Genomic DNA, 20,166 nt, shown 5'->3' with positions numbered 1-20,166 from the left:
CTTTCAAAATAAAAGTATTGAAATATCACTATGTGCAAGTGTATATTATTATAAGGCAACGATTAATTATAATATCACTATCTCCTAACCTTTAAGCTGATAAAACTAATAAACTTAGAATCAACATAAATTATACCATTTTTAAAACACGCGTAATATTTCGACATGCGCCAATCGTAAGAAAAAAAATCCATAATGGCTACAACTATTTTGCATATCTATACTACCAAGTTTTAAATCACAAATAGACCAAGTCCAAATACTGTCTGTTTAAAATTGTGCTTCGACGCAATAACTCAATAAAAAAAAAGATAGAAACAATTGACCTACAAAGTAAAGGACCCACCCAGCAAAGGGTAATCGTCCTGAAAAAAGAGTCTTTAATTACCTCGCGAATGTTGCCGAAAGGAAATCGCGTACACTAGCACAATTTGGAAGATTCGTTAGCTGCTAGCTGATGCCAAATCTTCGACATCTGCAGCGAAAGAGAAATTAATGAAACATTTCCAACGATTGGCACGAATAAATTCGATGTCGGTTACCTTGCTGTGATATTGGGACTCCTCATTAGCGTAGGCGAGCAGAATCGACGGTAGGGACAGGAGATATTTCTCGGTTAAGGACGTCTCACTGCGTACACACTGCAGAGCGAAAGCACAACGACGCCCGCAGTGATCCATCACTTCACGGCACTGCGTTTCCTCGGGTTGTTGTGCTGTGCAATTACTTGACTGGAGTGCAAAAATAATAATCGATAGTAATAACAAACGTCATATTTAGGGATTTATTACTCACTGCAACACCGCGCGTGACACTTTTCGTCTTTGGTCTGCCAGTGGCATGTGATTTCGAGAGAGCTTTCTGATGTTCGGCAAAGATTCCTTTCGCCACTCTATGGCACAGATCGCTACAAGAAAAACAAAGCATTAAATTTTCCGATCAGTGTCAATGGCAATCGCGTTATCGTCTGCCGTGGCACTGTGGCAGACGATACGTACGTGACAACTTACTTGTGCGCAGAGAGTACCTCCATTAGCACGTGGATCCGTTCATTAACAGCGTGTCGCTGCAGCTGGACGTACGTTTCGGAATGTCGTGCAACCGTTTGCGCACTTTGTGACAGCTCTTCGAACGTTTTCTCCTCGAACACGTTCGGCACTTCAAGACCTTGCAGTATCTGATCGACCTCGGCCATATCGCGGGCCTGTTGCTCGGCTCGAAATGCCTGTTCATCGAAAATTTTGCGCAAACGCCGTAACGATTGGAGCACCTTTCGTAACCGGTCCCGTCCGGCCGTTAGCTTTTCGAGATCCTCCAGGGGAAGGTCAACGTCGTCCCGCAGACGGCTAAATTCGTCAATCTGCTTTTCGTACATGACACGCATCCGAAAACGGTAGTCTTGCGTTTTGTCGCTTAGAAATGTCACCAATATCGGGGAACTGCCGAGAACTGGATGCATCGAGAGTATCGTGAGCCATGTCTTGAGGCTGCCGCGGCGCTCCTCGACCAGGGAGTCCGACAGTAGCTGCTTGGGAGGAAGGCTTGGAATTATACTGAAAAAGAAAAGTGGAAAACTGAACTAAAACCATACATCGATTTTGTAGGGATACAAGTGGACTTATTATATAATATTTGAACTTATAATACTTTGAAGTACAGTTATGACCTATACTTTTTACCTTTTTGTCATAGTTTTTGTATGATACATGAACTTTGGTGCTTTCTGTTACAGTGTTGTAACAATGTTTCTGCACTCTGAAAAACTTGCACCTTGTTAATATGAATTTATTTTTTGACTAATGAATTCCAGTTCATTGGCTGCATTGGCTTGCTTGCAAAATAAAAAAAAAAAATAATAATAATAAAAAAACAATGTATCCATGGCCTGATTTAGGTGCTAGGGGCCCGGGGCAGATATTTTTGCAAGGGCCTCTTTTCTTAAAATATTTAGAGGTAACGTTTCACTGGAAGCTGACTAGCAAAAAACAGGTCTTCACGTCTGCCCCAGGACTAGGGAGACCCTCGAATCGGCAGGCCCGGGGCATTTCCCCCCCCCCCCCCAACCCCCTTAAATCTGGGCCTGTTTATAACTATATACATAGTAATTATCCGAATGGACCGTATGGATTCAAATTTCAGACAGTCTCAAACTTCGAACACTTCACAATGAAAATCGGGCCACTTCCGGGGAATCAGCAGGCGTTGAAAAAAGTGACAGTCAGTATTCAGAAGGTTTGCCTATCTATCTCTTAGCGATTACGTTAAAGTGTTCGGAGTTTGAATCAAAGCCGATTTCTAAATTCTCCTTGTTTTCGTGTACAAAATGTGTTTAATCAATATAAATAGCACTAAATTGCAACAGCAATAAAATACACAACATGCTAAGCTTTTAAGATTTATGAAAAAGTTCATTTTTTGTTAATTTTTAGTGCAAAAGTTACATCATAGCTTAAGTGTTCAAAATTTGATGCACTACGGTATCTACTAGACATTTCTTTGTCCTGCAGAAAGAATCAAATGTTTACCCAGAATTATTCTGTAATATTTCAGTCATTTACGAATTTATGTCAGTAATTGTAAACCGATCGAATTCGGTAATTTTTGTGACAATGTCAACCAAACATTTCGATGAAGTTTAGTCGGTTGTACAAAATTGACGTAGACCCGAAAGCTCTGAAATCTTCTTAGGCAAAATTCACAAAATTGCTGCCGAATAGTGTTGAAACACTTCGCTAAACTTCCAGATGCGAAGGATTTGAAAACAAACCTAACTAGGTGCGTATGATTTACAGAGCAGAATGAGAATAATTTCGTTGGCTCGGAGAAAATTCGTGTTCGCCCAGAGACCCGAAAATTACCTCCCTAGGTCCGGAGCCTTCGTTTGAAGCCCGGAGAGGTGGCAACCCTACCAAAAATTCTCCTTTAACTATCTTTAATTAACTTGTTAGTGCCATTATCTATTCAAGGATTAAAAAATCATGAAAAGTTGATTGTTACTGCTCTGTTACATTCAATTTTTTTCGATGAGCGCTCTGAAAATTTATCGAATTGATAGCGTCCTCTGAATCCACTTTTTTTGGCATCAACTATTGAGAATTAGTCAAATACAAATATCTCTGTTCTCTTGTCCTTTGTGAATCATCACAAAAAACATTCAGCAAATCACTTAGTGGCAACTCTAATGAACATATTTTTAGAAACACCCTTTCGAATTAACCTTTCTGAATCCTAATCTAAGAAATTAGAACCAAAAAAAAAGTTAGGTTTTTTATTGGAGTTCAATTCGTAGAATGTTTTCATCTTAGTATCGCACATACCGTAACTTCTTCTCTTCTTGTTAGTGTCCGACATCGGAACGAAAACGTTGGGTCCGCGTTCTGGTCCGGTCCGGTCCGGTAAAAAATCGGAACTAGCTCGTTCCGGTCCGATTTGGGTCCGGTCTGATTGGCTTCGTTCCGGTTCCGGTCCGGAGTCCGGTCCGAAGTCCGGGAACAAAAGTTGCCAGTTTTTTCGTGAGCGTTATTTTAGTGAAAAAATTATTATAAAGACTTTTATGCATGTTGAAAAATGTTTACTAAATCAATACAATACAAACTAAGTTTTGCAATTTGTTTTTTCTATTTTTTTATTATATTTTTTTTTCTAATTGAAAAATTTTGAGTGCAGTAACAAAAAAGGCTGGTTCTACAATTTTCCTATTCCCGGTTTTTTCCCCGGTTAGAAAACGATGTTTTTCCCGGTTTTAAAACGCATAAATAGATAAGTTCAACCACGTTTGTTTATTGACAAAATAATTTTTTGAGAGAATCTTGTTTTTAATATCATTATTTCATTTCAAAACTTGAAAAAGGGTTAGCTTCTTCGGCCAACATGTATTTGCTGTTGATTTTTCGACTTTTCATGGCTGAGATTTTCATTATTTCACTCAGCTAAAATCAGGATATAATTTAGAATCAATTTGTGCTTCATGTTTCAGAACATTTTCACATAAAGTTTTAATTTATTTTGAACCGTTTTTGGAACAATTTTCTTTCATTTTAGACTTACGTAAATAAATACTGGTTTAATGAAACTGTTTAACTAAAGCAATATTTGTAACTTTCTGCACTCGCTGGTTGAGATTTTCTGCGTTTTGTAGAACTGGTTTCTGCTTTTTCAAACCTTTAATATATATTTTTACAAATTTGGAATTTAATCGACAAATATTTGAAAACATTTTCTATCATTTCAAACCTTGTGAAATTTCATTAATTGTTTTTAAGCTTTGTTACGGATTTTAGCCTGATTCAAAGTGCTTATTTAAAAATAAAATATAAAAAATTCATTTTCCACTTATTCTAAATTGAATTTCAAATATGATTGTGGATTTTTTTTAATTCAATTTGTAATCTTTTCTAGAGTTTCTTCCTCTGATTTCTCGTCAGACTAAAATTTAGCATTTTTTTTTTAGCTAAATTCCCAATTCTGAGTTCATTTTCTTTTTTAAAACCTAATTTTAAGTTGAATTGACTTTAATTTTTTTTATATAATTGACTTTAAAATTTTTGCCTTTCTCCTAGAAAGGTATAGCAATCACTGGAAAAACCGAAGGTATAAAAGTGATCCCAATGGCCGAATGTCATATACCACTCGACTTCTTTCGACGAACTGAGCATTTTCTGTATGTATGTATGTATGTGTGTATGTGTGTATGTGTGTGTGTATGTGCAACTTTTTTTCGCACTCACTTCTCTCAGAGATGGCTGGACCGATTTCCATAAAATTGATTGCAAATGAAAGGTCTAGTTGTGCCATAGGTTGCTATTGAATGTCATTGTAATCGGATTTTTAGTTTAGAGGTTATGTATCAAAATGTGAAAATCACGAAACATCAATATCTCAGAAACCACACAACCTATTTCAATAAAACTGGTTTCAAATGATTGGGCAATCCCCAGAACCCTTAACTTTTGAGTTTCGTTATGATTGAACACGTGGTTCAAAAGTTATGTAAAGAAAAGTTATCCTGAGGTTGTTTAAACTCACTCATTTTTCTCAGTGATGGCTGACCGATTTTCACAAAATTAGTGTCAAATGAAAGGTATAGTTGCCCCATAGGTTGCTATTGAATTTCATTGCAATCGGATTGTAACTGTGTCCGTTGTTCATAAAAATGTGAAATCACATAATGAAAGTAAACATATTGACTTTCTTCTAACGATCACTGGCTAATTAAAAGGTAGAAAAATGATTGAAATGGCCGAATGTCATATACTACTCAACTCAGTTCGACGAATCGAGCATTTTCTGCATATATGCATGTATAGGTGTATATGTTTTTGTTTGGGTGTGAACGTGTGTATGTGCACCTTTCTTTCGCACTCACTTTTCTCAGAGATGGTCTGACCGATTCTTTCTATCTTGGTGTCAAATGAAGGGTCTATTTGCCGCTTAGGTTGCTATTGAATTTCATTGTAAACAAACTTTTAGTTTTGGCGATGCGTCAGAATGTGAAAAACGCTCTTAAATCTCAGAAGCTATGAACATAGTTGAATTCAAATAAATGGGCTTTCAAACCTTAAACAATGAATTTCATAATGTTTAAACATGTGGTTTGAAAGCTAAAGAAAGAAACGAAGCCCGAAAGCTACAACCAAAATATGTGGCCTCAACATCATTTAAATTTAATATTGTACTATTTCAATGTTTGCGGCCTTGCTCGGGATTGAAGTTGAAATTAAAAGTCATTTCTATCATTTCACTTTTTGCCTTTCCCCTAGAAAGGTATAGCAATCACTGGAAAAACTAAAGTTATAAAAGTGCTCAAAAGGGTCGAATGTCGTATACCACTCGACTCAGTTCGACGAGCTGAGCATTTTCTGCATGTGTGGGTCTGTAACGCTCTCCCAATCTCACTCGATTTTCTCAGAGATGGCTGAATCGATTTCAATGAAATCAATTGCAAATGAAAGGTCTAGTTGCCCTATAAGACCCTATTGAATTCTATTGTAATATGATTTCTAGTTTAGAAGTTATGTATCAAAATGTAAAAATCACGAAACATCAATATCTCAGAAACTACACAACCGATTTGAACAAAATTGGTTTCAAATGAACGGGCTACCTAAAAACCCTCAACTTTTGAATTTTATGAAGATTGAACATATGGTTCAGAAGTTACAGAAAGAAACGTGTTCTGGAGACTGTTTTATCACACTCATGTTTCTCAGAGATGGCTGGACCGATTTTCATAAAATCAGTGTCATATGGAAAGTCTTGTTGCCCCATAAGACCCTAATGTTTTTTTTGCGAACGGATTATTACTTTTCCTGTTATGTTTAAATATGTGAAATCCAGTTATGAAAAGAAACATATTCTGATGACTACTTGGGCTCACTCACTTTTCTCGGAGATGGTTGACCCGATTTCCACAGAATTAGTATCAAATGAAAGGTCTAGCTGCCTCATAACACCCTATTGAATTTTGCTGTAATCGGAATGTAACTTCGTCTGTAATGTATCGAAATGTGAAAATCACGAAACTTCATTATCTTAGGAACTACACAACAGATTTGAACAATATTGATATCGAATGAACGGGATAGTTAAGGGTTAACTGATGAATTTTGATTGAACACGTGGTTTCAAAGTTTGGCTCCCCCATACGTTCCCTTTTCATTTGATTGTAATCAAACTTAAGCAACCGTTATGTTTTAATTTGTAAAACAACGAAAGTCTATTATCTCAAGTATTACACGACTTATTTGAACATAAATAGTGTCATACAAACGAGTCATCTCTTAAACTTACAAATAACAAACTTCATGAAAATTTGATATACTGTTCAAATGTTTTGTAAAGAAAAAAAAATAAAAGACTATTCAACACTATAGCTGCTTTGAACAATATATATGGCCTCAACATGATTTAAATGTGGTATCGTACTATTTGAACGTTCCCGGTATCGCTCGTGATTAAATTGTTCGAAATTAAGAATCATTTCTTATATTTCGCTATTTTGAAGCACTAACAAACATTACGTCAAATTTCATATTTTATACTTTAATTACAACATCAATATTTTAGAACCCAAAGAGTGAATATACCTTTTTGGAATTAAGCATTCATGTAAATCTATTTTCACAAATAATAAGTTTGAATGAGAAAGGCTGAGTCTGACCGCTAGGTAGATTAATTTAGGTTTTTTATTATTTTTTCTTGTTTCCTGATAACTTGTTCATAGTCATTTTTAGTTGATGAGAGGAAACATTCTAGTTATTTTTCAGAGTTTTAAAATAATTAAAACATATTTTTTCGACCCCAAATCGAGATAGTTTTTCGCCTTGCCCGAATCTGCAATGATAGCCGTTTCTGGCAATTTTAAATTTGTTTAAGAATAAATATAAATATAAAAAATAAATTTTTGCATTTTCAACCTAATTATTACCCATTTCCTTGTGTTCACACACTTCAGTTTTGAAATTGATTTTAAATTGATATTATTAGTTTCTTTCAGGCTTCAATACAATTTTATTGCTACTTAGAAATAATTTTTGCCTTATTGAGCTAAATAAGAAGATTGTTTTGTTTTTTTTTTCTGAATCCGCGTTCTAAATTTCAGAATTTTCAATAAAAATCTATTTGAAATTCTAAATTTAAATCAATTTAATTTTATTGCTACTTAGAAACAATTTTTGCCTTTTTGAGCTAAATAAGAAGATTGGTTTGTGTTTTCTGATTCCGCGTTCTAGATTTCAGAATTTTCAACAAAAATCTATTTAAAAAAATTGAATTTATTACTTTTATAATATCATTGAATTCTTTTCATATTTATGGTGCATTTATGGCTTTAAATTAAAATCTGATTGCTGACTTTTATCGAGAGCCTAAGAAACATTTGAACATATCTTTTATCTTTTTCTGGTCTCTGTAAACGTTTCATAGCAATTGTGAGCTGAATTATGAACAACTGTGTGTATTTCTGTCGTTCAAAAAATTTTTTTCCGTTTTCTTAAGGATCTCTTGAGGCTCAGTTATTGTCTTGACAATATAGAAAGGACTAATTTGATACCATTGTTATCCTTACGTGGTATTGTTCCAAGTATTTTTAGGCGAATAATTTCCGCAATGGCCCTTTTAGTTTTGCCTTTTTTATTTGAAAAATATGTCTTTCTGATTTTAGAGGAGTATGCACGCAATTTGAGAAAAAAAAAACAAAGACAGGCTCTGCATTTTAAGCCTCTAGAATACTATTTAATAAATTTTGAATTGAATTTTAAATTATTTTCGTTGCATCTGGTTTTTTGAAACGCAAATTCTTTAAAATCAATTTCGGAAATTTCTGGCCTCAAGACATTTTCTCAAGCGGATTTAAGCTTAACCGATTACCGGTGGAGAAAAATCAGTTTTTACCTCAAACAATGAACTTTCAACTCCTATTACTAATCAACTATATGCATAATTAACATAAACTGTATTGCATATTAAGCATCAATTTATTCTCTAACGATGCTGAATAGTTTCCTCGTGTAAATTTTCAAGTATAAATGTTGAACTCAAATCAAAGTTTGAATTTCAGGTAATGCCATATGGCATCATACGCCGGGAATGGGTTAGGTTAGGTTTTTTTAATTTTTGCTTATTTTCTGATGGTCTATTTCTGCCACTACTATGTCAATCACCGACACCCGGGGAGGCGACTTCAACTAGAATCTTAACTTATGGGGATTCCACACAGTTTCAGTCTTGACCTTCCTCCAGTAGAGCTCTGGCTTTGTATGGTGACACTTTTCACCGTAAAGTGAAATCCGGAATAGACCTCTTTATTCATTGAGAAACTTAGGTTACCACTCATACAGCAACTACCCAAAACTTCAATAAGGAAACATTGATGTTTATTTTACTTTTGAAACTGAATTGAATCAGTTGTTCAAGAAACAGTTCATGCGTTTTATATGTCAATTATCAGGGAATCTTTGAAAAAAAATATAAGCCAAAATTGTAAGAGGTACTTTACGAAACATTTGACTGGTAGACAAAAGCGAAAAAATGCTTTAAGCTCAAACTAGAAAAAAGAAGATTACAGCTTTTTAACCATTCCATTTGGTGGCCTAGCACTGATAGAAGTGCGTCAAAAACCGCAGAGTAATTGCTTGCCGGATTCGTCGCTTCTCCGTTTGCTTACGGGTAAACTTCGTTTAAGTCTCTGAAATTCAAAGGAATGATTAAATGAAACCTATTGCAAGAAATACATTCACATGAGACAGGGTATCGTAATTCTACGTTAACCTTGCGGTTGTGTCTCATACACAACCTCTTCAACTATTTCATTGTTTTAGCATCTGAGCAATACTGCAAATTTATTAGGTTATCGATTTATCGCAAATGTTTTAATTCTAAAGTATAAGCTTGTGGTACTCAGAGTACTTTTTTCTATTCTATAAATATATAGCTTTTATAGTTATTTATGATTCTTCTGTCAACCCCAAGTCGGTCATTATTTCATTCGTTCTATGCACCCTTATTGACTGTATAGTACACAAATGAGTTTTGAACTGCTCTCAACAGACTCAACAAACTTTCGATACAATAAATGTCTCCTGGTCGCATTCCAAGTTGCATATTGCTTCGTCCGAAATGTTTGTCTTCCTTCAAAACAACACATGGGAAAGTAAACAAAAGCTGCTTGGCAAATAACTGAATCGATGCTTAAAACAGGCAACAACTTTTCTGTGCATTTAAAACGGTACAATTTTAGTGACATTCATTTATACAGAATTTCGAAAAAAAGTAAAATAGAGGTGAGACAAAGAAAAGTTAAGCTGCGTCTTTAGTAGCAAGGGAGTTATCGTTGGTTCTCACGCTTATCTTACACTGACAGCTAGCACAAAAATATTAGAATCGGAATTCATACAGCGCAACTGATAAGCAACGACATCATGTATTGCAGCTAATACATCGTCCTAATCGTTATCGATACTGTTTAACACCCTGAACGGCAGTAACTGTCGAAAAACAACGCCAGTCATTGTGGTATTACGGCTCAACGATGTTGGCGCGGTATAAACTTGTTTTTAATAAATTGATCTCAAAACAAGATCGAACAATTGAATTAATACAATTCACTTTTTGGCCCCGTTCCATGCATATATTTTTCTTATCATGAACTCGAAATTAAAAAAAAAACAGTAGATAATGTTTTCAAATGACCGAGCTCACAATGGGCCTTTTTATTCTACAACTTTATGCATTTGTAACCGTGCAACAAAGTGGCTCATATCCGGCTCAATGTAAGTTACAACGAACATCGCGCGCCAAAAGTATCGCGCTCTAGCACTGCAGCAGCCATTCAACTTCGGTGTGGTTTTCATGCACACGGCATTAGCAAACTGGTTTTACTGAACTTACCGATAGGGGTATTTCTCAACGAGGTAACTGAACAGCACTAAAAAGTCCTTGTAACGTCTGCGCACCACTGTGTCGTAGGCCCTTGCCTTTATCTAGAATATGGAAAGGAAATTGTAATTACCGTTTCACAATTACAAACCTGAACCATTGTACAGTGGAACCATAACGATAATTAGATAGTGAACGTATTGTTTACCTCATACTCAGAATGCTTCAGAAAGATGCCCTTCTTCTCTGGGATCACTGTGACCGCAATAAGCGGCTGGCTTGGGCTTCTGTCGGCTAGCTCGTCTCCTGTAACAAAACGACAACAAAATACGATTGTGTGAAACTCACGAAACAAGACTTTCTAGTTTCTAGTTTCTAGTAAAAGAAATGACCTTCGAACATAGCTTAGCTTTAACTCTAGCTTTATACCCACAACCGACAGGTTGAAAACCTATGTACGATCGAACTAAGTGCAGCGATTATCCACTAGCACGCACAATTCACCACTCTGTGAACGTTTGTGTGAACAAAAGAGCTGTTTGGTGGAAGCGCTAATTTGCTATAAACTGGCTCGAACTCACCTATTTTGGGCGGTGATAACAGCTTGAGCAAACTTTTGATGAAAACGACTTGTTTGGGTTTATGGAGGCTTTTTAGTTTACAAAGTTTTCAACTCTACTGCATATCCTATGAATATTGTTTTCAAATAATTAAAAAATTGAACAGATTCAGAGTAGCATTACTTTATGATATAAATAAATCTTCATGATACAAATAAGAATATGCGAATAAGTAACAAGTTCATACCAAACATGTTGAAATTTGATTAAGTGTGATGGAGCGTAATAGAAAATAATATTATCTAAATATATAAATTAAGGAGAGAGACAGAAATGTGCGAACCTTCATAACTTGGGAATAGATCGTCCGATTTGTACTCAATTTTGTTTGTTGTGTTCGTCTCAGCACAGAGCATTTTTGTTCGACGAGAAAGATTGTGAAATATTGAAGGGGAATCTTTAAAAGAAAAGAAATCGATTTTCCACTGCAAACAGCAGTAGTAGAGATAGAGGACATATTGCGTTCTTAGAAGGCGTTGGCAGTTGGAGTAGATATGTTCATCAATTGACAACCTTCACTACAGCTAGAATTTGTTTTCACTAAAACGTGATTATTCGGTTATTTTTTAAGGAAGCGACAGTGAAAGAAAATAATTCTGTTGTCAACGATTTGTGAATTATCCGGTGTATGAAAAGAAAATTTTAGTGGCTCAGATAAGACATCTCAGCTACAGCTTTCGGAAACCAATATACTGCCAGTCAGAAAACCCAAAAATTTGATTACCGCAATGAAACGTGATTTAACTGCAGAGATTTTCCTGAAACAATTGTTAGCGATTGGCAATGGAGAGTTACCTGTTAAAGTTTTCATCGGACTGGTTTCGGTTTCGAAAAATTTGTACCATGTAATCTCGATGAAATTGGAGTTTATTTCGAAAATCAGTTCTGAATGAAATTCTGAATGTAAACGATGTTGGTTGATGTAGATGCTAACAAATTCTACAAATCTTCTAGGAATGGCACGCTCTGATCTTTTTTATTCGCATCATATTTTCTCCAATTTGCGAGTAAATTAGCCCGGCATTCCTGAAAAATGAAATTTTCAAAATTCCTCACGTACCTACAAGCGTAGAATACGCGCTTGATGAAAGTTGGATTTTTTGTTTTAAGACAAGGTGGACTCAATTCAACTCAATGGAAAAGTGCCAGATGTGGTTTTCATCTATTTTATTCCCGCAAACCTTCAATCGTTTGATGACTCAGGAACTCATTACAAATGCGTTTCCGAATATCGTTCAGAACCATGTATACCACGGTCACGTAAATGTCAACTGAACAATTTTAAAAACTTTTTTTTATGTCTGAACTCGAAAAACTGTTTCTATTCGTGTGAGCAAAAGAAACTGTTTCTTATCAGTCACTAATAAAATTCTAAAAGCCTCGAATATTTGAAATGAAAACATGTGGAATCGTGAATGTTCAAAATGTATATGCGTGTTGAGAATTAAGGGCAGACTCTTCAATTGCAGCCTTATCAATGTGTACGCACGATCAATAATAAACCCGATGGCAGAGGACCTAACGTTGACTCAGATCACTATCTCGTGGTATGTGAGATCCACACTCGGTTGTTCAATGTATTGAAATCAAGGACCTGGACGAACAGTGAAGACATATCCACAGTACGATCAGCGCCACAGCGCAAGAGGTGTTGGATACAAGGGCGACAACCACGTCCAATGAGTGGTTTGGCGATGAGTGCCAGCGAGCGACAGATGACATGTTGGTTACGGCTGTGACACCGCAGGAAAGAGTCAGTATTGGGAGCATGTTCTTGCGAAGATGCGAGGAGCTTTTACGAAAAGAAACGTGTTAGCCCCTGTCATGTGCAACGACTACCTGGCTACCGATAAATCAGAGATGCCCAGGCGTTGGAAACAACGTTTTAGTGTGTTGTTCAACGGTGAGAATGGTGGACAGTGGGCTCACCATTCGTGGACGAGTTGAAGCAAGTTGGCAAAGAGCTGAGGAGCTGTAAGGCAGCTGGAAAGAATGGCATTCCCACCAACCAATGAGGTTAGCCGTGAGATGAAGAGCCGGACAGTAGCTGTAAAAGGGCCTTCTACGGAATGCGTATAACCAGCTAAGAACGCGCAGCCTGCAAACTCGTACGAAACTAGGACTCTATAAAACACTGATTCTTCCGGTGGCCTTTGCCACTGGATCGATAAATCGGTCTGTCGCGGCAAAAGTAAAGTAAGTGAGTAAGTACTTGCTAGTTGGTACGTGTTAACTGTAAAATCAATGAAGTAGAGGTACGGGAATTTATTCACTTGGCGATAAATCCACGTTTTTGCTTATACTACGTTATTTTATTATTATTGTTATAATTTTGTGAACCAAGAAATACTATCAAATGTATTGAATACCATCTTTCTCAAATTACGTAGCATGAACAATTCAACGGATCTGCATTAAATCTACTCTCAATCAAAGGGCAGTTTCAACTCTTGCAGAAGCTCGCCAAACAAACTAATTACCTGTTTACTCAGAGCTTATATTCAGATCAAATGAAAATAAAAATAGTAGGTACAGCCAAAATTCTGAATCAATATTAAACTTATGTCAACAAACAATACAGATTTGAACAAAAATCCGACTACCGCTCGAGTAGATAAATATTTTTATTGTCGCATGTCACTTCGACTACCGTGTGATTTACACTCTTCAATCCCTTAAATCACATTTTATCTTCCTAGGGGGTTCGTACCGCTATACGACAAAGGGGAGTAGAGATAATTAGGCAAATGAAAAAAAAAAAAATATACCGGTTAATTCAATGACTGTGCGGCGATGCATCATTCTTCAACACATCCTATCACGGCTATCGTAGTGTACAATTTGAAAGGTAAACAATTCACTAGAATTCTATTGATTATATTATATTAAATAACGATGGAACGTTCATTTCATATGCTGATTACCATTTAAAAAATTGTTAATTCTCAATGTAGTAATAAATCCACGCTCAATGTAGCTGGTTGAACGCAGCGTTTTGAAATTTTCAATAACTACTTACTCACGTGACCAGAACTAGTCTCACTTGTATTCTTCCATTACGTAAATCCGATAGACAGTCAGCCTGCGCCAGTAAATTTAGCATGGCCGCTCAGTTTATGGATGTACCGGATAAAACCCGTAGAGTGCGGTTCGAGCTTACTTCCCAACAGGTAGGCAACCTCTCCACGGGAAGGGGTTCTCGGACAAGTACGTCTAACCAGTCCAAAAGTGGTCACCGGCAATTATCGTTTGCGTCAGCTACACTTACTTGAGATCGACCGACAATTAACAATTCCAGCTGCATACATTTGCGCACGTTGGTGGAATATTTTAGATTATTTTTTTGAAGTGCGTCAAGCTGTGAAACCTTACGCTTATAGTTTCGTCGCATTTCTACGACAGTGAGGGAAAAGAAGAATCGAAGTTTACGTAATCTTATCAAAAGGCAGATGTGATCGCTATCGTGGTTTTCACTAGATGCGCTCCGTAAGCCCTTGGGAAGCAATCCGACTTCATTATTCGCTCATTATGATAACCTTCTAGCTATCTATACACAGCCTGTATCAGCGTGAAGCTTGGTTAAGCGCACGCCGATAAGATACGAAGCTTTCTTGTATTGGGGGCATTTATAACCCTGACCCACGCTATCAATAGCGTCGCCGTGTTTCACCTGCTCATGGCAACATCTTTACCTTGTCAAGAATCGTGCAATTTTTATTCTGTTACCGCAGATACGCATATAGGTGAATAATATAAATGAGCATCGAATGCGTTGAAAAGTTCATGATTGATTATGACCACTAGCGCAGCAATCGAATGGTTTTTTTTTCATTTAATTTTTTATCTGCGTTTGTATTAGGTATTTGTTTCACACAAAAGACTACGATTGTTGTCACTAGTTGACCGATAAAAAGTTATACAAATAATTATGACCAAAACGATTGAATCATGCTTTCGATTTGATTGTAAGACCACGGAAAGTAATCTTCAGTATTTGTGTAACACAGATAATCTATCAATTGATGGATTTCTAATTAAAGAGTCTGTAACAGTCAGCAAAGTGCATTGTAATGGTTATTAATGGATCTACTCTCAGGCAAGGTTGCTTTGGTTTGGCTGTCAAATGACGTGCGATTTAGAAGAATGAATGAAGTTGAATAGATTTTTCTTGCTTAATAGCGAAAAATACGTTCCGACGAAGATGCAATTTGTTTAGCATGACAACTGCTCGTATCACCTTTTTATAGCGCCATTTTTGCCTTATCAATAATCGTGCAGTTTTCATCCTGTAACACAGATAGGGATATGTGAATAATATAAGCGAACAGTGAATAAGCTGTAGAGGTTGGAATGTTCATGAGCGAAGATGTTTATTAACTGAATAGTACATTCATTTTTATTGATGCATTTTTTCTATAACACATGCATTTTATATGCTTTTTGAAGTACATAAACATTTCAAATTCATAACTCTTACAACATACACACAGCCTGTAAGCGTGACATAAGCACTAACTAAGGTATGAGCAGCGAGGATCACTTCCCCTTACAGTGGCGTAGCGTGACCGGGTGACACCCGTGGCGGAAAATTTGGGTATCACCTCTTTTCTCTTGGGTGTCACCCCCACCAGGTTACAGCGAAATTATTTTGTCATCAAAAATTGTGAGAGTTAGAAGATTCGTTTCCAATTGCACTAAATCTACTCATTTTTGAAAAATTGGTTGAGATTATACTCTTAGGAGCAAATTTATATAATTTTCGAGGGTGAGGGTTTCACCGCGACCTCCACCTACCTAATTGATATTTAATCTCACGGATATCACTCTGTTGAAGGTGTCACGTATGAAAATTTTCCTCATGGGTGTCACCCCCTAGAGGGTGACACCCGGGGCGGACCGCCCCCACCACGCTACGCCAGTGTCCCCTTATAATATTCTGAAAAATTTAGTTACTTCCCACTTATTGTTGCAGTTTCAAAATCAGTAAAGGTATGTCGATTCTACTGACGTCTGTACAGAGGTTGGTTAGTACGTGGTTGCCATCGGTCATTACATTCGAAGTGAAAGTTACAAATTCAACAAGGTTAGAATCGAGTGAGCGGCCTTAGTGTTTGTCAGCGATTTGATTTTCAACCTGTTAGAATAGTTTTATTATTGCAAAAGACTCAAATAGTCAACTCAAACAATTAAAAACTAGAACAAATCAGCCAAAGAGACTGCATAAGAGATCAACCGTACAAAAATGCCACTTGAAATTCAAAAAATAGTATCAAAAAGGAGCAGTTTAATGAATTAATCTTACTACAAAATTAATATACAAAATAGCAGCAGTTGATATCATTTTATACACACTCAAATAACAAGTATGTTCTACTCATGCTACTCTTATCAGTGGTTTATCAGTGTGTACAATGAGCCCCTATTGTTTGCTAAACAGTCAATCATGATTTTGCTTACCCACCGATCCCATAGACAGCGAAATGGACGTCGATCCCGATGGTCCCTCGCCCGGTGACAGGGGGCGAATTCCACCGACGATGCCATCCTCTAGCGGTAACGAGGACACGTGGTCGAAGGCAGTGGCTGAGTTGTGATTACTGTTCAAAGATGACGAGCGCACTGCTGATCCTTCACCGCCCGGCTGGCCCGCCTCATCGCCGCTGGAATCATCAGAATCGGATTCGGACGATGACAGTGGACCTTTAGTACCGGCGGAAACAAAAGTATCTCCGACCGATGGCGAGCGAGACGGATCTACGGCATCGAAACGACTATCGTTAATCGCACAGTTATCCGGTTCCGGACTTTTGTTTGACAAAGAACTCCGCGATATTGTGACCATAGCAACTGGAGATGATTCAATCATCTTTGTCATTTTTTCTCTTATTTTTAATAACTGATATTGATTTATCCCAATGATGTCAAAACACTTGTGTTTGCCTGACAGATGAGGCTATACAGAATAACATAAAAAGGTAGCGATCGATATTTTCCTCTCAGTCAGCTTATCAGCTACACAAAAGGGTTATTTTTTACAATCTTCAATCACAACAATATTAACGAGCAGCTCAATTCGTTTCCGTCTCACAATTCAACGCTTTGTTACACAATGCGATTTCCTTTGCTACGGTCGCGATACAATAACCGAACTGAAGTCTAGAATATATTGCTAGCTACCAATTGTTGTGTGTTTTTTCGTATCGATGCTGTACAAAACAGGTGCTCGGCCTATAAACTTTTCAGAAAAACAAAAACAATCACGAATCACAATCCGCTTTATATTTTCACTACATGAACAGGAATCTCAATACACATGTATCCTCTACACAGGATAATGGCTTTTCTTCTGAGAGATTCACGAAAAATTCACAATCATCAACCCTGCAGGGACAACCGCCAATGCTGTACGCAACAAGCCTCACAAGACACGCGGGACCAGTCTACGCAAGTACGCGAATGATACGAGCATCGCTTTTGTGAATGAGTTTTAAATACGTACCTACTGCTTAGAGCCAGGGATGCCATATGTACAGATTAATCTGTATTTTACAGATTTTTGGCCGAAGTAACGGTACAGAATCTGTGTATACAGATATACAGATTTTCGTCGAAAAGTACAGATTTACAGATTTTTCGAAATTGACATTAATTTTTATAAACACTCTAAATTTTCTTTCATTAAATATTAAGCAAATTGGACATATTTTCAACTCTTCACACGTTCTAAGCTAAAAATTTAGTTTATGTACCATAAAAACTTAAAAAATACAAAGTTCTCTATGTTTAAATAATACAGATTTTTTTTACAGATAATTTTGTTCCAGAAACAGATACTCAGATTTTTTCAAGGGAAAACACAGATTTAAATGTTGCAACCCTGCTTAGAGCGTAAATTGCGGAGAGAAAACAGAAAAAAGAGAGAACTCATATCAGAGAATATGTAAACAATTTTTCTCCCATTCAAAGTGGGTGGTAGAGGAATTGTCATTTGACGCAGAACTGACGTTGTTTCTTTCACCAGCAGACTCGCTAATGTCATTTTAGTTGAAAAGAAAAAATAGAAGAGAACGAGGTTGCTGAAAAATATCTAAATTTAATAGAAACTATTAGTTTTTCTTTATCTCGAGTATCAAACTAAAAGAATGGCAACGAAAATTGCAAACAAAAAGTTTAAATGGCAGCTGGATTTCACGAATAGGTGAGCAGACTTTCAATTCGTAGACTGCTCCCAGCAATCACATATATTTCTAGTTCAAACAGGTCCCGTAGCAGCTCGGATATTGCTTCACCTCCGGGGTTCAATCCGTCGGCTGGTCAGGTACACAGCGAAGTCGCTCGTGACAACGACCAGAGCCATCTAATCCTGAAAAAGAGCTGGGATATCGCCCTTGGACCGATTAAGCAGTTTCCGATGAATCTGCTCATAATGTACATGTCCGGAAACTCAATCAGCATTTTTCCAATTATGATGGTGGTCATGATGTTCATTCGGCCGATCAAAGCTGTCCTGTCGACTGGAGCTACATTTAAGGTAATCGAAGGGGTACAGGCAACTGGACAAAAGTTCGTGTACTTTTTGGGTAATCTGGTCAACATCGGATTAGCACTTTACAAATGCCACAGCATGGGATTACTGCCAACGCACGCCTCGGATTGGTTGGCCTTTGTGGAACCCCAGGCTAGGCTGGAATATTCGGGCGGCGGTATGGCACTTTTCTAGTGAGATCGTGTTTTTTAAGAAAATTTATATTTCATCATTAACGACAGTATAGCGAAAAATTTGCTTCAAATCAAAATAAAATCTCGTATTTATTGAGGTAAATCAAAAGAACATTCCGCAAATAACGCAGCAGCTTCAACTCATTTGCAGGACACAGCACACAGTATCTTATCTAGTTCTTAGCCTTCATCTGGTCTTCGCACTCACGGTTTCTTGTGTTGATCTAGAAAATCTTTCACCTTCTCCGAAGTCTTGTCCCACAATTTCACCGGTTCGTCAACTCGGGGGACCTGCAACAACAAATAACATATATCATGCTGATTCTTTATAATGCAGAGGAAAGATAACAAAGCAATGAAATTTCTATATTGAATCAAAGATTAGAGAATCTGCATTTTATTCACTGATAAACCTAGTATCTTGATAGACTAAAAACTTTTCAGTCTAGTTGATTATAAATCAAATGATACTTAATTGCTTTGATAACTCATGTCCACATTTTGAAAATATGTTTGCATACCTCAAAATTTTGCGTGATGTATATCCCGGTATACACCCCGGCTCCAAAGGTTAACTAGAATACAGAGAGGAAAAAAACTTTTCTAGTACAGAACATTTTTACTTGACAACATAATTTCGGTTTAAAAATAGCTGCAAACAATATACTCTGCAGACTGCGTTATGTAACATAACATCTTGTCGAAAAAAAAACTAATATAATTAGACTAAAAAGTGGGGAAAACTCAAAACTTCACACTTACCAAAAATTTGATCATATCTGCAACTCCGAAGGAATCCACTTTGACAGATTTTATAATACTGGAACGACAGGGAAAAGAAAAATATTTTGGAGAGAAGTTTTTGTCTCTCTTGCTCTACCGGTAGTCTCTCTGTCGATGCGTACTGCGTTTGTTGTTATCATGGAGCCAGCGATACCTACACTGAGAGAAAAATGTTTGTCAAATGTTTTGAGCAAAAAGTGATTTTCAAAAATGTTCATCGTTGTTTTTCAAAACATAATAGAAAAGGAAAATAATGGCTAATCAGGGATAAGGAGTTTGTCATGACATTAAAATATGTTTGCAATATATAAAAACGTGCCCACGTTTCCATAAACGAAAAAAGCCAACGTAGTTTCTTTAAAGATTTTATGGGGGTAGAATTATCTAAAAAAAGTATTTGGGCCCTGAAGCTATGCCAGTTTTTATACATCATTTGAAAAAGCCGCGTTTTCTGTGCAAAACGTGATCTTTTAAAAATGTTTATCGTCTTTCTTCGATTTTTAAATGAAGAATAACAAAAACTACTCTAAATATTTCGAATGACAGTTGGCCCATGTACGGTATATGGGAGAACTGTCGTTTAAGACATTTCGAGCAGTTTTTTATTATTCATTTAAAATCGAAGGACAACGACAAACATTTTTCAAACATCACGTTTTGCTCAGAAAAT

General features: G+C 36.7%; 3 protein-coding genes across 3 annotated transcripts; 1 reads left to right on the top strand and 2 right to left on the bottom strand.

Moving 5' to 3' along the window:
- Positions 1–23: 23 nt before the first annotated feature.
- LOC129724295 (sorting nexin-8-like) lies at positions 24–17,464 on the bottom strand. The gene is made up of 7 exons (XM_055679042.1): positions 16,452–17,464; positions 10,583–10,680; positions 10,387–10,478; positions 1,011–1,553; positions 796–907; positions 543–731; positions 24–475 (listed from the first exon to the last, which is right to left on the bottom strand). Exons 1-7 carry the CDS (start codon positions 16,867–16,869, stop codon positions 422–424), a joined length of 1,506 nt encoding a protein of 501 aa, XP_055535017.1. The 5' UTR covers positions 16,870–17,464; the 3' UTR covers positions 24–421.
- Positions 17,465–17,992: 528 nt separating this feature from the next.
- On the top strand, positions 17,993–18,789 carry LOC129724299 (ER membrane protein complex subunit 4). Its single transcript, XM_055679053.1, has 2 exons — positions 17,993–18,192; positions 18,246–18,789. The coding sequence occupies exons 1-2, from the start codon at positions 18,137–18,139 to the stop codon at positions 18,712–18,714; spliced, it is 525 nt and encodes a 174-aa protein (XP_055535028.1). The 5' UTR covers positions 17,993–18,136; the 3' UTR covers positions 18,715–18,789.
- LOC129724300 (uncharacterized) lies at positions 18,774–19,633 on the bottom strand. Its single transcript, XM_055679055.1, has 3 exons — positions 19,476–19,633; positions 19,235–19,288; positions 18,774–19,004 (listed from the first exon to the last, which is right to left on the bottom strand). Exons 1-3 carry the CDS (start codon positions 19,488–19,490, stop codon positions 18,918–18,920), a joined length of 156 nt encoding a protein of 51 aa, XP_055535030.1. The 5' UTR covers positions 19,491–19,633; the 3' UTR covers positions 18,774–18,917.
- Positions 19,634–20,166: the final 533 nt, after the last annotated feature.

This window comes from Wyeomyia smithii, chromosome 2, assembly GCF_029784165.1.
Source record: "Wyeomyia smithii strain HCP4-BCI-WySm-NY-G18 chromosome 2, ASM2978416v1, whole genome shotgun sequence".
Lineage (NCBI taxonomy): Eukaryota > Metazoa > Arthropoda > Insecta > Diptera > Culicidae > Wyeomyia > Wyeomyia smithii.
The sequence above is the reverse complement of the archived record's forward strand: the minus strand, read 5'-3'. Positions and strand labels throughout refer to the sequence as shown.